General features: G+C 42.9%; 1 protein-coding gene across 1 annotated transcript in view; it reads left to right on the plus strand.

Annotated features, from left to right (window-relative positions):
• The window catches only part of Palld (palladin, cytoskeletal associated protein), a 373,952-nt gene extending 358,408 nt beyond the window's left edge, over nucleotides 1–15,544 (plus strand). The window contains exons 15-20 of the mRNA XM_055597882.1: nucleotides 452–546; nucleotides 2,323–2,455; nucleotides 8,636–8,843; nucleotides 10,913–11,078; nucleotides 11,578–11,711; nucleotides 13,229–15,544. Coding sequence (XP_055453857.1) covers nucleotides 452–546; nucleotides 2,323–2,455; nucleotides 8,636–8,843; nucleotides 10,913–11,078; nucleotides 11,578–11,711; nucleotides 13,229–13,401 — 909 coding nt within the window. The 3' untranslated portion in view covers nucleotides 13,402–15,544. The remainder of the gene's footprint in view (nucleotides 1–451; nucleotides 547–2,322; nucleotides 2,456–8,635; nucleotides 8,844–10,912; nucleotides 11,079–11,577; nucleotides 11,712–13,228) is intronic.
• Nucleotides 15,545–15,753: the final 209 nt, after the last annotated feature.

Below are 15,753 nucleotides of genomic sequence, written 5' to 3' on the forward strand. Positions count from 1 at the left end.
GCATACAGATATCCCTAATACATGGCTTGGGCAAAGCAGTAACACTAACTGTTCATGAATGTGTTACTGAGAAGACCTGACAGAAAATTAAAATCATGTAATTCTGATCTCAGAATTGGCCACAATAAGGAGAGGTTCGACCATGAAAATAGAACATCACAAGAGAAAAACATCCTACCATTCAGTTTTACAATTTGGCTTCATGTGTTAGAAAAACTTTATTTTGCAGGTTGATGAGTGGTGTCATTTTGAATGCTATCCTAAATAATACAGATTGTTGTCACCTGAATTCTTTCAGCAAATAGTTTCGCTGGGGCACTTGGGCTCAATTACCAGTGCTGCATGACTATGAAATAATTAGTCTTAGGGAAAATAAGCTATAACACTTGCTAGTGTGATGGCTAACAGGTTTGCACAGTGCATAATATCTTCCGATCGATCTCCCCAACAGGGTCGTGTCAGCTGTACAGGACGGCTCATGGTACAGGCTGTCAACCAACGAGGCCGCAGTCCCCGCTCTCCCTCAGGCCACCCTCATGCCAGAAGGTATTTCAGATGCTCATTGCTGGGCGTCCTGGGTGGGTCATTTCTCATTCCTTTATCACCGTAAACCCATTGCTACCACCCTTATAGCAATGAACACAGACTTGAAGTGTGTGACATCATTATCACGCCCCTTTGCACTTTAGAAATAGGAGGGAACAAATATTTGCCGCTATGTGTCCAAAACTATTCAGAGATGATCATTAGTTTGTTAAGTAGGACATAATTTATGAAATATGTAAAAGTCAACATTCAGGACCTTTCGCTGGCACATGAACATGAAAATACCAACAAATGGAACATGAGTGTTCAAAACCAAATCTGAGCCAACAGCCGTGTGAGCTGACAATCGTGCGCTGTTACCATTATTCTTAAAAGCGGCTAGTTTGGTAAGAGTGCATTTTCAATCGCTCCGTTCAGAACATAGCACAGTGAGACCCTGAGTCTTGTGGGTAAGATTTGTCGTTGAGATCCCACGTACTCTAGCAAATGTCTACACCCCTCGCCTATGACAGATGCTGAAACAGCCACGGCAGGAAGGCACTGGATGCCATTTCTTAATAATGCATTTGAATTTCAAAAGGAATATGGCGAGACAGCTGGCCTGTGAGCGTGTGTTCATTCTTAGCTGAATTGCACACACAGCATCCTGAAATAGTCCTGACTGTAAGTTAAAGGCTCCGAGTGCAGACACCTTTGGTGGAAAGATAAGGTAAACATCAAAAAAGTGGTGCCCGGGATCCCCCAGTGACTACCACGGAGCCCCAGCTTCTGACAATGGCTGGGCAGCACACACACTGCTCCCCATGGCAGTACCAGCCCCCAGACCTCTGGCTGTGCCTATTCACACATGTCAGGCTTACGCCCATCACTCTGCATCCTTCTCTTTTACCTTTTTTCAGTAAGTAGAATTCACCTAAACTTTCCCAGGTGTCAGTGGCTCCACAAGGCCTGTGGCCACACATTATAGCTCTAGTTAACCTGTATGAAACAGCTGATCGCTGTAGCCTGAGGTAGCTGAAAGTCTTATTTGCTCCATTATTCTTTTTCTAGTTAAATGGGGTCGTTTTTTTCTTTTTGGTCTTTCTTTAGTACTGAAGACTGAACCTAGGGCCTGGCCCATGCGTCTGAGCACTCTTCCTCTGAGCTACAGCCCGGCCCTCTGCTTTTAAACTCAGTCTTCCCAGTGATTTCTGACATTTGCACTCAGCATCTTGCTTGGTGTCTCGCGTCTCCCCTGCCATTACTCTCAGTGCTATTGCTCTGGTAACAAGGCATACAAAGTCTGAGAGGTCCACACCTCTTTTAAAGCAGAAAATAAGGCCTTTAGGCATGCAAAATAATGAAAAATTAAATGTGCCTAAGAATGTAATTTGTTTTCCTGAGGAACATGAAAAGGAATTTTGATGAGAAATACATTATATTTTTATAAAATAAGAAATTATAATTAGCTACAAAATTAAAATCACAGTGAAAAGTTAATATTAATTTCTACTTGGAAAGATACGATAATAAAAAAAAACGAGCAAGAGCAGCTATTACTTCTAAGATAAGCTTTAAAAAAAAAAACTCCTCCATTTCTGTTTTGTGATTTGTATTTAGTAGTCTGCTGATTGGAGACTATTAAACTGATCATAAACTTGCAAATGAAACAAGGTTTGTGTGCCTTGTTTTTGGCCTATAAACTTGGGGGGTGGAGTCAGACCAGGACATCCGTCTCCTGGAAATCACTACCATGCATGTTTGTATTTATCTGCCCGTCGAATCCCTCATTTCCAGGCCTCGATCTCGCTCAAGGGACAGTGGAGATGAAAAGGAGCCCATTCAGGAGCGATTCTTCAGACCTCACTTCCTGCAGGCCCCCGGGGACCTGACTGTCCAGGAGGGCAAGCTCTGCAGGATGGACTGCAAAGTAAGTCTGTCTGCACCTGCCAGATCTGCGTTGGCTTCTGTCTCTCCTGTGGAGTACAAGGTGGTCCTATCTCAAGCAGAAGGGATTCCCTGTTTACATAGAGTCATCATCATGATTTTCTTTACCTCTAAACTTCTGTCAAATGTGTTTACCCTGAACTCGATGCCCAAACTCCAGGAAATTACTAGGTTGTACTTCTTCCTTTCCTCCCTCCCCCTTCCCTCCCTCATTTTGTAGCAACAGTAAGTATGACTCTATCAAGCATCCCAATTATCAGGTAATCTCCATGATTACTTTGTGCTATGGAATTACTTACTTTTTAAAAATTTCTCCCACTTTGCTCTATTATTTGCTAAATATATATATTATATATCATATATTATATTTATTAAATATTAATCTATTATATAATGTCATATATTAGATTTTATTAAATTAGCATACGTGCCAACCGGTTTCCTTACAGCACTTTCATACATATTGAGTTTGGGTTGCTTTCCAGTCCCCACTTCCCTTATCTACCTGCCTCCCTATTCACACTACATTTCCTCCCCTACCAGGACCCCCCCACTTCACCTTCTGTCATTTGTGTGTTACAGTCTTTTTTGTATTCAATAATCATAATTTATTGATTATACTCCCTTTCTCTATAAAGGTTAACTTGAAGTCCATATCTTTTTTTTTTATTTATTACAGTTTATTCACTTTGTATCCCAGATGTAGCCCCCTTCATATCCCCTCCCAGTCCCACCCTTCCTCCCTCTTCTCCTATGCCCCTCCCCCAGTCCAATGATAGGGGAGGTCCTCCACCCCTTCCATCTGACCATAGTCTATCAGGTCTCATCAGGACTGGCTTTTTTGTCTTCCTCTGTGGACTGGTAAGGCTGCTTTCCCCTCAGGTGGAGGTGATCAAAGAACCAGCAACTGAGTTCATGTTCCTATTATTGGGGAACCTTCTTGGACACTGAGCTGCCATGGGCTACATCTGTGCAGGGGTTCTAGGTTATCTCCATGCATGGTCCCTGTTTGGAGTATCAATCTCAGAAGAGACCCCTGTGCCCAGATTTTTTTTTGGTTCTGTTGCTCTCCTTGTGGAGCTCCTATCCCCTCCAGGTCTTTCTATCTCCCCTTTCTTTCATAAGATTCCCTGCACTCTGCCCAAAGTGTGGCTATGAATCTCAGGATATGTTTTGATACCCTACTGGGTAGAGTCTTTCAGAGGCCCTTTGTGATAGGTTTCTGTCCTGTTCCCTGTTTTCTCCCTCTTCCGAAATTCGTCTCATTTGCCTTTTTGAGTGAGGATTGATCATCTTACCCAGGTCCTCCTTGCTTAGCTTCTTTAGGTGTACAGATTTTAGTATGATTATTCTATGTTATATGTCAAATATCTACTTATAAGTGAGTGTATACCATGTGTTGTGTGTCTTTCTCCTTCTGGGATACTTTACTCAGGATGGTCTTTTTTAGATTCCACCATTTGCCTACAAATTTCATGATTTCCTTGTTTTTAATTACTGAGTAGTCTTCCATTGTGTAAATGTACCACAATTTCTGTATCCATTCCTCAGCTGAGGGACATCTGCGTCTCCCATCCATAAAAAGCTCACGGCCAAATGGTTTCAGCACAGAATTCTACCAGACCTTCAAAGAAGAGCTAACACCAATACTCTTGTGTGTTATAGTCTTAAGCTTTAGCTAGTAAATGTGGATAGCTTTTTAAAATTATTTGGGCTCCATCTGCTGGTTCTGCATGGGATTGCAGAACATGAATAATGGCTTGTAGAGTTTGTTAGAGAGGTTTGGAAAAGTTGCTGTTAAAGTAAGTTCATGGCACACAGCCAAACATTACTTGGGGAGCTCGGGAATCCCACTGATGTGGGACAGGGGAGTGTAGGGAAGGACTGTAGGAGTCAGAAGGATTGAGGACACCAGGAGAACACAGCCCACAGAGCCTGAAGTGACACTCATGAAAGCTGTATGACTCTGAGCTAGGTCCTCTGCATAGAAGTTATGGTTGTGTAGCTGGACGTTCTTGTGAGACTCCTACCAGTTGGAGTGAGGGTTGTCTCTGACTCTTTTGCCTGATTTTGGAAACCATTTTCCTCTTGCTGGGTTGCCCCACCCAGCTCTGATATGAGCGTATATTAGTCTTGTAACTTGTTATACTGTATTCAGTTGACATACCTGGGAGGCCTGCTCTTTTCTGAAGGAAAGTGGAGGAAGAGTGGATCTGAGGGAGAGGGGAGGTGTGGGGGAGTTTGGGAAGAGTGGACGGAAGGGAAACTGCTGTCTGGATACAATATGTGAGAGAAGAAGAAATTAAAAATAAGTTTTATGGCTATCCACGTGCCACAGCTAATGTGAGGCAAAGGGAAATAATGCATATTGGTATTTCTAAAACTAGGCCATAGCTGTGGCCTTAATTGGTTTTGAAAACATCAGTCTTGCAGATGCAAGAGTAGAAATTATGATTCTTTTATCAATATGAAAAAGAACATGAGTTTGAGAGAGGATCTGCCGATGACCACAAGACATATCTTAAGGTAGAAATAGGAGGACCATCTGTGTCTCCTCATTCTTAGGCAGGGGTCAAGCGGCTTTAGTTCAATCCTAAAAATTTACTTTGAAGTAATCTAATTTATTTGATTACTCTTTTTTTTTTAAAGTAAATTTGGGCTTCTTTGAACATACAGAAAAGAATAAATGTATTCTTTAAAATAATTTCTTTTCTAATGTAGTATATCTTACAATACAAAACATTAGTTGAATTTCAATAAATTTATTTCATTTTTAATCAAGAATTAACATAGGAGGAGGGCCAGGCTTGTTGGCTCCTGCCTTTGGTCCCAGTGGTCAGAAGGTAGAAGCAGATAGATCTCTGTGAGTTTGAGGCTAGCCTGGTGTACATGATGAGTTTCAGGACAACCAGGGCTACATAACATAACTCTATTACAAACAAACAACCATAGCATGGCCCTGTCACACATACAAACATACACACAAATTTTAAGGTTCACACGTTAGGAGCCAGTAAAGTGTCTGCTGTTCATACATGAGGACTTGAGTTCAGATCTCTCTAACATCCACAGAGAAAGCTGGTGCTCTGTAACCACTGCTGGTGGGGTAGTAGACACAGGTGACCCCTAGAGCTCATTTTCCGGGCAACCTAGCCAACCAGCGAGCTCTAAGTTCAGTAAGACACCCTATCTCAAAAATGACGTGGAGACCCGACATCAGCCTCTGGCTTCCACCGACAGGAGCACATGAATACACACGAACATGTGCACAAACACCACACACGAGAGTTCATATGTCAAAACTACTATATGATTGAGCCAGACGTAGATCCACAGGAAACGCAATCCCAAGTCAGAGACGTCTGCGCTCACCTCACTCATGGTAGCTAAAACACAGAATCAATTCAAGTTTCCCGCAGCAGATGAGCAGATTTAGACATATGCCCGTGGAAGGTAAACGGAAATTGTGAAAGTATGGTGATCCTAGAGGACAGTACCTGAAGTGAAGTAACCCTGGCTAACACTACGTGACCTCACTTGCTTGTCACTTACATGCTTCTGAAGAAGCTCGACAGTGGAGGCATTGACTGGTGCTTGCTGAGGGCTGGTGGAGCAGGACTGTGAAGCTGTCAGTCACAGATATGAACACCAGTCACGCAGGAGACAGAGTTCAAGAAATCCATTGTTCTGCTTGGTGGTTATTAGCCACCCATCAAGCACATGAAGGTGACTGACAGGAGGTTGGAAATGCTCTTGCCGCACCAAAAAAAAAAAAAAAAAAAAAAAAAGGATAAGCATATGAGACAACGAATGTGCTTATAATTTTATTATTCTCCAATGAGTGCATAGTCTAGAACATCATGCATGCAAAATAAACACGCTAAAATTGTTTACTTGCCCATTTTCTAAAGAAGTACTTTAAATTTAAAAAAAAATCTTAGAGAGGACCTATACATGGCATTTCTCGTCAACAAAGGAAATGGTGATATGCTGGGATTGTTATTAATTTCGTATTTAAGAGAGGAACTGTGGGTCAGGCATGGCGGCCTGACCCACCCTTACTCCCAACCCTCATATGGGGCAGGTACAGGCAGCCAGCTTGGTCCCCCCAGGAAAATATAAGCCAGAAAGCATTATACAGGCAGGCCCTGTTTCAGGGAAAAAGAAGAAAAAAAAAAAAAAAAAGGAAAGAAACATAAGAAAATGCATGTTTTTAAACATATACTGCACTACATAGAAGTAAAATTGCAGCAAGTCTGAGATTTTAAAACAAGCACGCAGCAAGCGTGGGTATGAGTGCTACGCTCTTCCATAGCACTCTGATAACTACTTTTTATAGCTCCAGACAGCAACAGAAATGTCCTTTCATCTCTGCCTTTAAAAAGATATTGAGAATTAAGATAACCTCTACTTGAATTCACTATCACGATCTGACCCGGATAAAGAAACTACGAAAGCCACTGGATGTGGTGGCACAAGCCTGTAATCCTAACACTAAGAAGACAGAAGCAGGAAGAGAACAAGATCAAAGTCAGGTTTGGCTACGTAGTGAGCTCCCCACAGCCTGGGTCACGTGAAACTCTGACTCAAAAACAAAGAAGAAGAAATGGATGTCTTGCCTGTGAACAGACACTGCACAGTGCTACCTACTTCAAAGAAAATGTTCAGTGTGTTTAGGATTTGAAAGGGAAATAAAGACTTCATCAATTGAACACTGAACAGAGAGCCCTTCCCACCACAGCCCCTGCATGCAAGCCTGAGGGGCGGGAACTCTGGTGCGCCTCTCCCTGCATCTCCACGTGGATCAGACTGGCCAGCTGTGATGACCTTCAGCCCCTGCTGTCCTCCCGACAGATCTCATGCTGTCCTCACTTGCGCACTGGGAGTGTGGGGTGACGAGAGCCGGGCATGGTCCCTTCGCCTGGGTATGAGTAACTCTCCGTACTGGAACAGCCCCTCTGTGAACTGTGTGTGTTGAAACGACCCAATCAGTGTCTCCCGAAGATCCTGTATGTCCACGACCAAACCCGGAGAAGTGAGAACAAGCTATAAACTCCCCAAGAGCTGGATCCCAGCTGGGAATATCTCCTGCTATAGTTCTGTACCACTGCTAATGTCTTCCTGACAGGGAGGGGACATGTGGAGAGCTGGGGATGACAAGGGACATGAGGATAGCATACTGCCTCAGAAACCACTTCCTAAATACTGCTCTCTCTGAAATCCCATTTCAACCCATGACTTAATTGCACTTTTTCTTTACATTCTCCAGGCCTGACTACATGTATAGGAGATCCCTTGTTGGTAGCAGAAGTGAATACTTACCATGGGGCAGGATGGAATTATGAATCTCTGGCTGACTCGGACAGAGCTAGTGCTTCAAAGGAACCATTTTATAATCCGTTAATTTTATGACTGTTTTATAACCCAATAAGCTTTGGGGGCCAAAATACATCACTTTCCACTAGTAAAGGTGGAGGAAGGAGGGATACCAAAAGCTCTAACTTAATTCTCTTTTACTCTAAAATCAAAGGCAACATGGTAAAAGGCTGGCAGATGGCTACCACCCCTCCCTTTCACAATGCACCATGGTACTAGCAATTAAATGTGTTTCTATCTGCTGTCTGGTCAACACAATTGCCATGCTCTTGAGATTTCAGGATGTCTCCATTGTGATGCTAATTTGTCTGTGACTTTCTGGGCAATTTCAAAATGCTCTTATTATTCAGTTTTAAGGATTATAAAATAATAAAAGGCCTGTGTACTAATGGACACATTAACTAACATCTCCATGGTGATGGCCACTCCTTGATGGGAAGCTTGCAAGCTGAGTGTAATGGTTATAATGGTTGCACAGCTTCTATTTTCCAAAGAGGTCAGAGCCCAGTGCTGACATCACCTGGGAATGTTTATAGGCTCAGGTGAAGTAAGATGATGACAGAAATATGGTTCAGTCCCTGTTTCACTTACCTGTGGATTGTTCTAAGAAGTGTTTAGAAGTAAGCCTCTATGTGCTATGGAAACCATGGGAAGGTTTTAAAAAGAGTAACATGAAAAAGCCATTGTTTGTACTAGCAAAGGAGGAATTGATGCTGGATCCAAAACTCTTGGTGATTTGATTGCTTTACTATTACAGAAACTTACTGGTATCTCCTTTCTGGTTTAGGTGAGTGGGTTACCAACCCCCGATCTCAGCTGGCAATTGGATGGAAAGCCCATCCGCCCCGACAGTGCTCACAAGATGCTGGTCCGTGAGAATGGAGTACACTCCCTCATTATAGAGCCAGTCACATCCCGGGACGCCGGCATCTACACATGTATTGCTACCAACAGAGCAGGACAGAACTCATTTACCCTGGAGCTTGTGGTCGCTGGTAGGTGGCCTCTGGTTCCTTTCTCATTGCCAAAGCAAGTTAGATGGCACAGAAACAAATCCTCCATCATTAAATGATGCAGAAAATGAGCTAAAATGCTAACAAAACAGATTGTGTCACCAAGCGCAGCGGTAGCATGTGCGAGGCTTAGCAATTCAAAGGTGTTAATTTTCCTTACCTCAGCACAAAAAGAGAGAGGATCTCTTCTCCTTCTTTTCACTGCTGTGACAGGCCTAGTGTTCCACAGGGCAAGAGTGACAGTAGACAGACTTCCAGAACTTTATAGAGAATCCAACAGACTGTTTTTAACAGGTCACATAGCGATTTCAAAATTAAAAAAACTTTAATAATGTCATCTATTCCACAATTCAGCATCAAATTAAACTCGTCTGCTTTCTGAGCAACACTGTAGGTAAGTTGTGTTAGTGTCATTATGGGAAGGTAGACTCTTTGAGAAATCTTGAATGAGAAGACGTTCATGGAAAGGCTTAGCCTACCCTTTGGCGTAAAGAAGTAAGACTTCTGATGCTCTGACCTCTTGCTCTCATGAAGCCGGCCAAAGCATAGAGTGTGTATGATCAGGGCTTCCTGGGGTGCCCTTTAGTAAGCGAGTAGACTTGGGACAGCCTCTTGCCAACACTCTGTGAACTACTCAGCTTCTTTAATGGAGTGACAATGAAAATAAAATCAAGAGCTTGGCTATAAAATCCTGGGAATAACAGGACCCAAAAACTGGAAAATATATGTGCTATGCTGTCATTTTAACCAGGCTTTTTAATAAATGTTGTGCAAAGTACTCTACCTACATGGTAGCTTTTGTTTCACCCATTTCTCTAAACTCAAACTAAACCCTTCATTTTTCCTCCTCTTAAATGCATCCATTGGTCTCATTTGTCCATCAGAATAGGACTTGAGGGTCCCAGAAACAGATGTCTGGGGGTCCCTCAGCCCTGCTTTCAGGGCTGGCAGGCCACACCAACACTAACATGGTCTGTGCTGTCAGATATCAGTTTGTCTGCTACTGGCTGTGTTTCAAGCCAGTTTTAGTACCCCAACTGCTCCCCAGTGAGATCCTGTGCTGCTTGAGGCGCTGCTCTGTGCGCTGCTGCCTATGCAGGTCTTCATAAGAGTTTTTGCAGTTTAATCTTAGAAAATGCTGTATGTGGGGGGGGGTGTTATGGGCCCCCCCCTAGTGGAGATGATGGGATAACTATGGGCTGTTTTGCCAGTGGTGACACAATAGTAATACAGAAACTAATATCTGATGGCAGACTCCCGGATTCGTGTCCGTGTCAGGAAGGTGTGTCTCTAGATTCATCGTTGGGCGCTCAAATGAAATTAAACCTTTTTCTATCTCTGAAATTTTTTCTACCAGTGACCCAAGAAATCAGTTTCCCATTGGCTGATAATGTTTAGACTGTTATTAACAATAAGTCTTGACTTTTAAAAGACTAAGTAATAGAGCCCAAAAGATAATCACAAAGTTGTCTAGCTAGAATTTGTAATTTACAGGCTGTAGATCCTTACTTTAGAGATAACTATATAAAATTGCCAAATTTAGTTAAGCATACCTGTCCTTGTACGTATTTTTTCCTCGCCCTTTAAATCCCCCAGTACGTCTTATTACATCATGAGTTCCAAATTTTGAATCTTCAAAATAAACATTGCGGGTGGCAGCCTGGGGAATCCTAGTCCTTTATAAAATATTCGGGACCACTAGGCGGCAGCAGCAGCTAAGGGCTGTGAGCTCCCGTTGCCTTAATTAGGAGCAAAGCTAGCACCGCCTAGAGCAATCAATGACTTCGGGTCGCTGAGGCCTGACAGGCAGGTGTTCTGAGGGGCAGATGGCCAGGGCGCTGTGTGGGCCTATCAGCCTTGAATTAATTGAGGAAACACGTGAGTGGGAGAAAGCGTGCAGACGTTTGCTGGAGGAGAGGGCCGGCCCCTTGAACCACCTGAAGTCAACTTGGTATCTTAAAGGAGCTACTCGGTCTTCCCAAAGCTTCTGAGTTCCTTGCAGTGAGCCTTTTGAGTGCCACTAACAGATAATCCATCTCGTGTTTTCTTAGCCAAAGAAGCACACAAGGCCCCCGTGTTTCTCGAGAAGCTGCAAAACACAGGGGTCGCCGATGGGTACCCAGTGCGGCTGGAATGCCGCGTTTCGGGAGTACCACCACCTCAGATATTTTGGAAGAAAGAAAACGAATCTCTCACTCACAGCACTGAGAGAGTAAGGTAAGATTACACAGTGCCTTCAGCTACCCCAAAAGATGAAAAGGTACATCAGACACTGCCTGCAAATCGGTGAACGTAAAAGCCGTGCTGATGGACGAGACAGGAGTCAACGCTTCGTCTAAATGCAGGCTTAAGCTTCTGGAAGAAAGCCATGTTGGGATGTGATGGAGCATTTTCTGACTTAACCTATTTGCATTTTGATATGTGCGTTTGAAAAGGAAAAGATGGATTCGTTCGCTCCCGTGGTGACGGCCCAGGGGATGGTTTGTAAAGGCAGGTCCCCCTCTAGGAATTAGTGCATAGATTTATTCGCCCTCTTGAGGTCTGCACCGTTCTCCCATTAACCTAATGGGGCCAGCCGCCTCTCTAGAATAAGTATGATCCCATTATCGGCTACTCGCACAGTGCTGTTTCTAATGACCCAATTAAGAAGGATGCTTCATGTCCAAAGCCACTTTTTAAAAATTTAGGGCCCTAATGACTTTATCTTTTTCTGCAGCATGCACCAGGATAATCATGGCTACGTCTGCCTGCTCATTCAGGGAGCCACAAAAGAAGACGCTGGGTGGTACACGGTGTCAGCCAAGAATGAAGCCGGCATTGTGTCCTGCACTGCCAGGCTGGACGTCTACAGTGAGTGCCGCCCCCTTTCACGCCCCTCGTCCCGCACTGAATGATTAAGAGCTGGGTATCAGGATGGCCCATCATACCACTCCAAGCTTCAGATTCTAAGTTTATACTCCAGCATTTTATTTGCAAAAAAAAAAAAAAAGAAAAAGAAAAAAATCATATTGTTCTTTCTCTTTCTGTTTCCAGTTTCCCGACATTAACAGTGAAATCCTTCCAGGAGAGCAAACACCCAAGTATCACCAGAGTCTTTGATTGATTAGCTTAGCGAGTGTGCATGCTGATTTCTTAGGCTGGCTGGTCAGCTGAGGCTGTCTCACTTGAGTGTCCATAGGGGTTAACAGCAGACAAAGGCATACGCATTTTTCACACTTTCTTATTCCTATGGTCTGCAAGTGACTGTCTTTTAACACTTCCTCTTGAATCAGAATCCTTTCAGTGTCCTGCTGCAGTTTTAATGTGTGTACCTTGATTCTGGAATGTGTATTTGCATAGCTAAGCGCTTTTCTCATTAATATATCTCAAGCAGCTCAGCAGTAGATTCTTGACTGTCTGTGTGTGGGTATTTGTATACATGCATCCTAAATTAAAAAAAAAAAAAAAGAACTACCAACTCAATTCAAAGACTAGCACAACAGCATTATCTAATCCACTGATATAAGAACACCACTAGAAAATATTAAAAACAAATTCCAAATTTTACCTCTGCTTAAGAAAGTAACAAACCTTTCAAACTTTCCCAAATGCCTGGGTTTTTTTTTTTCTTCAGTTTATTAATGTTAAAATTCTATCAGAATTCCTAACTATGATTATTATTAAAGAAAAAAGAGGAAGATAGGTCAGATGTAGGAAGCTTATCAACTGTTTTGAACCTTTCAGCTGATACAGTTACTAAAAGAACAGTAATTTCCCATGTTGCCTGGCTTTACAGTTCCAAGGCCACCTAGAGACACTGACTTGTGATACTTGTAAGTAAAATGCAAAAGAATATACATGTGGGGCCCTGGAGAGATAGTTCAGCAGTTAAGAGCACTTCCTGTTCTAGCAGAGGACCTGGGTTCAGTTCCCAGCAACCACATGGCCGCTCACAGCTCTCCAGTACCAGGGCAATGTGGCACCTTCTCCTGGATTGCCAGGCACCCAGAACATACAGGCACCAGTGCACACGCATACATGCGGGCAACATGCTCGCACACACACCCAGGTGCCAGGGACATACCAACACACACACACTTCTAAAAAAGAATTTGTATGTACCTGATACATATCAAAAGATGTTAGTTTTGTGTGTGTGCTTTTTGATTTTAGAGACTCTACAACCCAGTCTGGGCTATAACTCACTTTGCAACCCAAGCTGAGCTCAGACTTACAGCAACTCTCCTGCCTCTGCCTCCCAAGGGCTGAGGGTACAGGTGGAAGCCAGGCTCTGCCCAAAAGGACAGTCTGAATTTACTTAAACCCCTAAGGGATTTCTAAGTGTATCTTTGCTAAAAGTCTTCATCTACTCTTTTTCCTTTTTGTAGCCCAGTGGCATCAGCAGCCGCAGACCACCAAGCCAAAAAAAGTAAGGCCCTCTGCCAGCCGCTACGCAGCACTTTCGGACCAGGGACTCGACATCAAAGCCGCCTTCCAACCTGAGGCGAGCCCATCGCACCTGACACTCAACAGCGGCCTTGTAGAAAGTGAGGACCTGTGACCAGCACCCTTGTTGACGCTGAAAACTGAACACCATTGCTTTGACCAACATACTCCTCTGTCACGTTACATAAAAGGCAAAAGTATACTTTTGACATTAAGAAATTAAAAAAAAAAAACACCAAAATCCTATTTTCTTACTTGATAGAGAGTCTAAATAGGTGATGCTTATAGAGATGTACACATTGCACAGAAAAATTCACATTTACTGTCCAGGTTAAAACTTTTGGAATTGCTGTGATTAAAATGGCCTAAAATGCCAAAATGCCAAAAGAAATCAACTATCAAAGGTAACCACGATTTATGTTATCTCTAAGTGCCTTTAAACACAAGCTATAGGTGCTAAAGTGTGGCAGTGTGAAATGTTTGACAGATACTCCAGTGACTCTAACTTGCAGTGTCTACAGATGGCTACAGTGCAATATGGAAGGATGGAAAGAATGGTGATGAAATCCAAGCGAATGCCTTGTCTTTAAAAGTGCTTACGTTAAATCAGAGGGAAGGAATTCCTTGCCTTATATTTCACTCCTATCAGGAGTTTTCCTTTTACACTACCTTAATAGGAAGCTTACTTATAATTCATAGTAAATAAAAGGCTAATTTAAACTTAAACAACTGAAGTGTTCTAAAGAAAGCAGATATGTATTATAGTCCATTCCACAAGAGGTATCCAAACCACCCAAATGACCAAGGCATATAGTGTTTGGAAGAAGGTTTGGAAGGCATGGAAAGAATGAAGGAAGGAATCGCTACCCACATGGGATCTCATATCCATTTAGATGAAAGCGCTAGGGGTGGGCCAGGCTCTTCTTTGGTTTTCCTCTAAACCTTAAAAACATAGGTGCAAAAACACTGCCATTAACCAGTCAAGGACTCAAGGGAGTCCTCTGGAAGTCTGGAGAGCATGTGTGGGGGAGACTTCCATGTAGCTCAAGTGTGTAGTAGTTGACGATGTTAGTTAGTGTGTAGAGCAAGTTGGACATGGTTGAGAAGGCAAGGGTGGCATAAGTGGGAAGTCGCCTGTAAGGTCTCGTCTGCCTGAGGGAAATGGAGATGTGGGGGACAAGAACAGGCTTGTGCTGCAATGAATTTCTTTTCCACTGGCACTGAGAGGTGGTGAGTGGAGATTACCAGTTCCCTTCACTCCCTCATGCCATGGAACCTACCCTCCAGAGGGTGCCAGGCGCTGAGCATCTGTAAAAGCAGCTGCAAAGACCGCTTATTGGATGCACGGTTCTGCATCAGCTAAAGTGTGTTGATTCTGACCAGACTTGATGACTTTAAGTCGGAACCAATTTTTTTTTTTTTTTTTTAAATGAGAGAAAGTAATTTGGCCTGGTAGTATAATACATGAGGCTTTAATGGTACTTTGCTATGAAAAGAAAACACTGTGTTCCTCATGCAAAACATACCTGTTGTTCACTATTTATAAAAGTGTTAAGCTTTCTTAGCTCAGTTACTCAGTTCATACATAGTACTTCTTTAAAACAATTTTGTATCTGTAACCACCCCGTGTATTTTGTATTACTGCTTCACATGCTTTCTACTTTTGTAAGGACACCAACCAACCGAGTTTAGCAGGCTTGAGCACTGGACGGCGGATGCTCCACGCAGCGCCGTGCCAGTCTCTTTGACCATATCCACATCGCTAATGGGAGAGTTAAGTTACCACGCAAGGTCTCATGGACCTATCTCTGTTGTAGAATTGTGATCTATATTATATCATACTTGCCAAATCTTTCTGAATGTGACTTTTTTTTTTTTTTGCTAATTTGCTGGGCTTGGGATTAACTAGCATTTTTTTTTTTTTGCCACCTTTTATGTTGTATTTATGAAAAAAACAAAAAAACAAAGTACTATCATACTTTGGATTGTTGTGCTGGTGTAATGTGGACTTAACATCAATAAATAAATATTTAACAAACAGTAGTTGACATTGTGGTCTGTCACTGCTATAACGAGCCAACAGACTTGGAAGCAGATTCAGAATTGGATAGATCAGAAATTGGGTAAGAGATGGCAAGTTCCCAGTTCACTGTGTCCCCGGCCACAATAGCATCTGATGCCCTCGTAGTTATGACAGAATTCAGAAGGTCCCTGGAGTTACGGGACAGAGCAGCCAGGGCTGCTCTCCTCTCCCCAAGGCCATGGGATTTCTTTCCCTCACCTTCAAAGCCAGAAGTGAGAATTCCCTTCATGCAGACCCTCTCACACTTTGATTCTCTTTTGCTATGGAAAGGCCCACTCCCCTTTAAAGGTACACCTGAATAAATCAGGCCCACCCAGATAATCTCCTTTCTAAAAAACACTTCGTTTAGAAACTTAATTACACCTTCAAAATCTCTTTCAGGAG

This window comes from Psammomys obesus, unplaced genomic scaffold (genome assembly GCF_907164565.1).
Source record: "Psammomys obesus unplaced genomic scaffold, mPsaObe1.curated_primary_1811, whole genome shotgun sequence".
Lineage (NCBI taxonomy): Eukaryota > Metazoa > Chordata > Mammalia > Rodentia > Muridae > Psammomys > Psammomys obesus.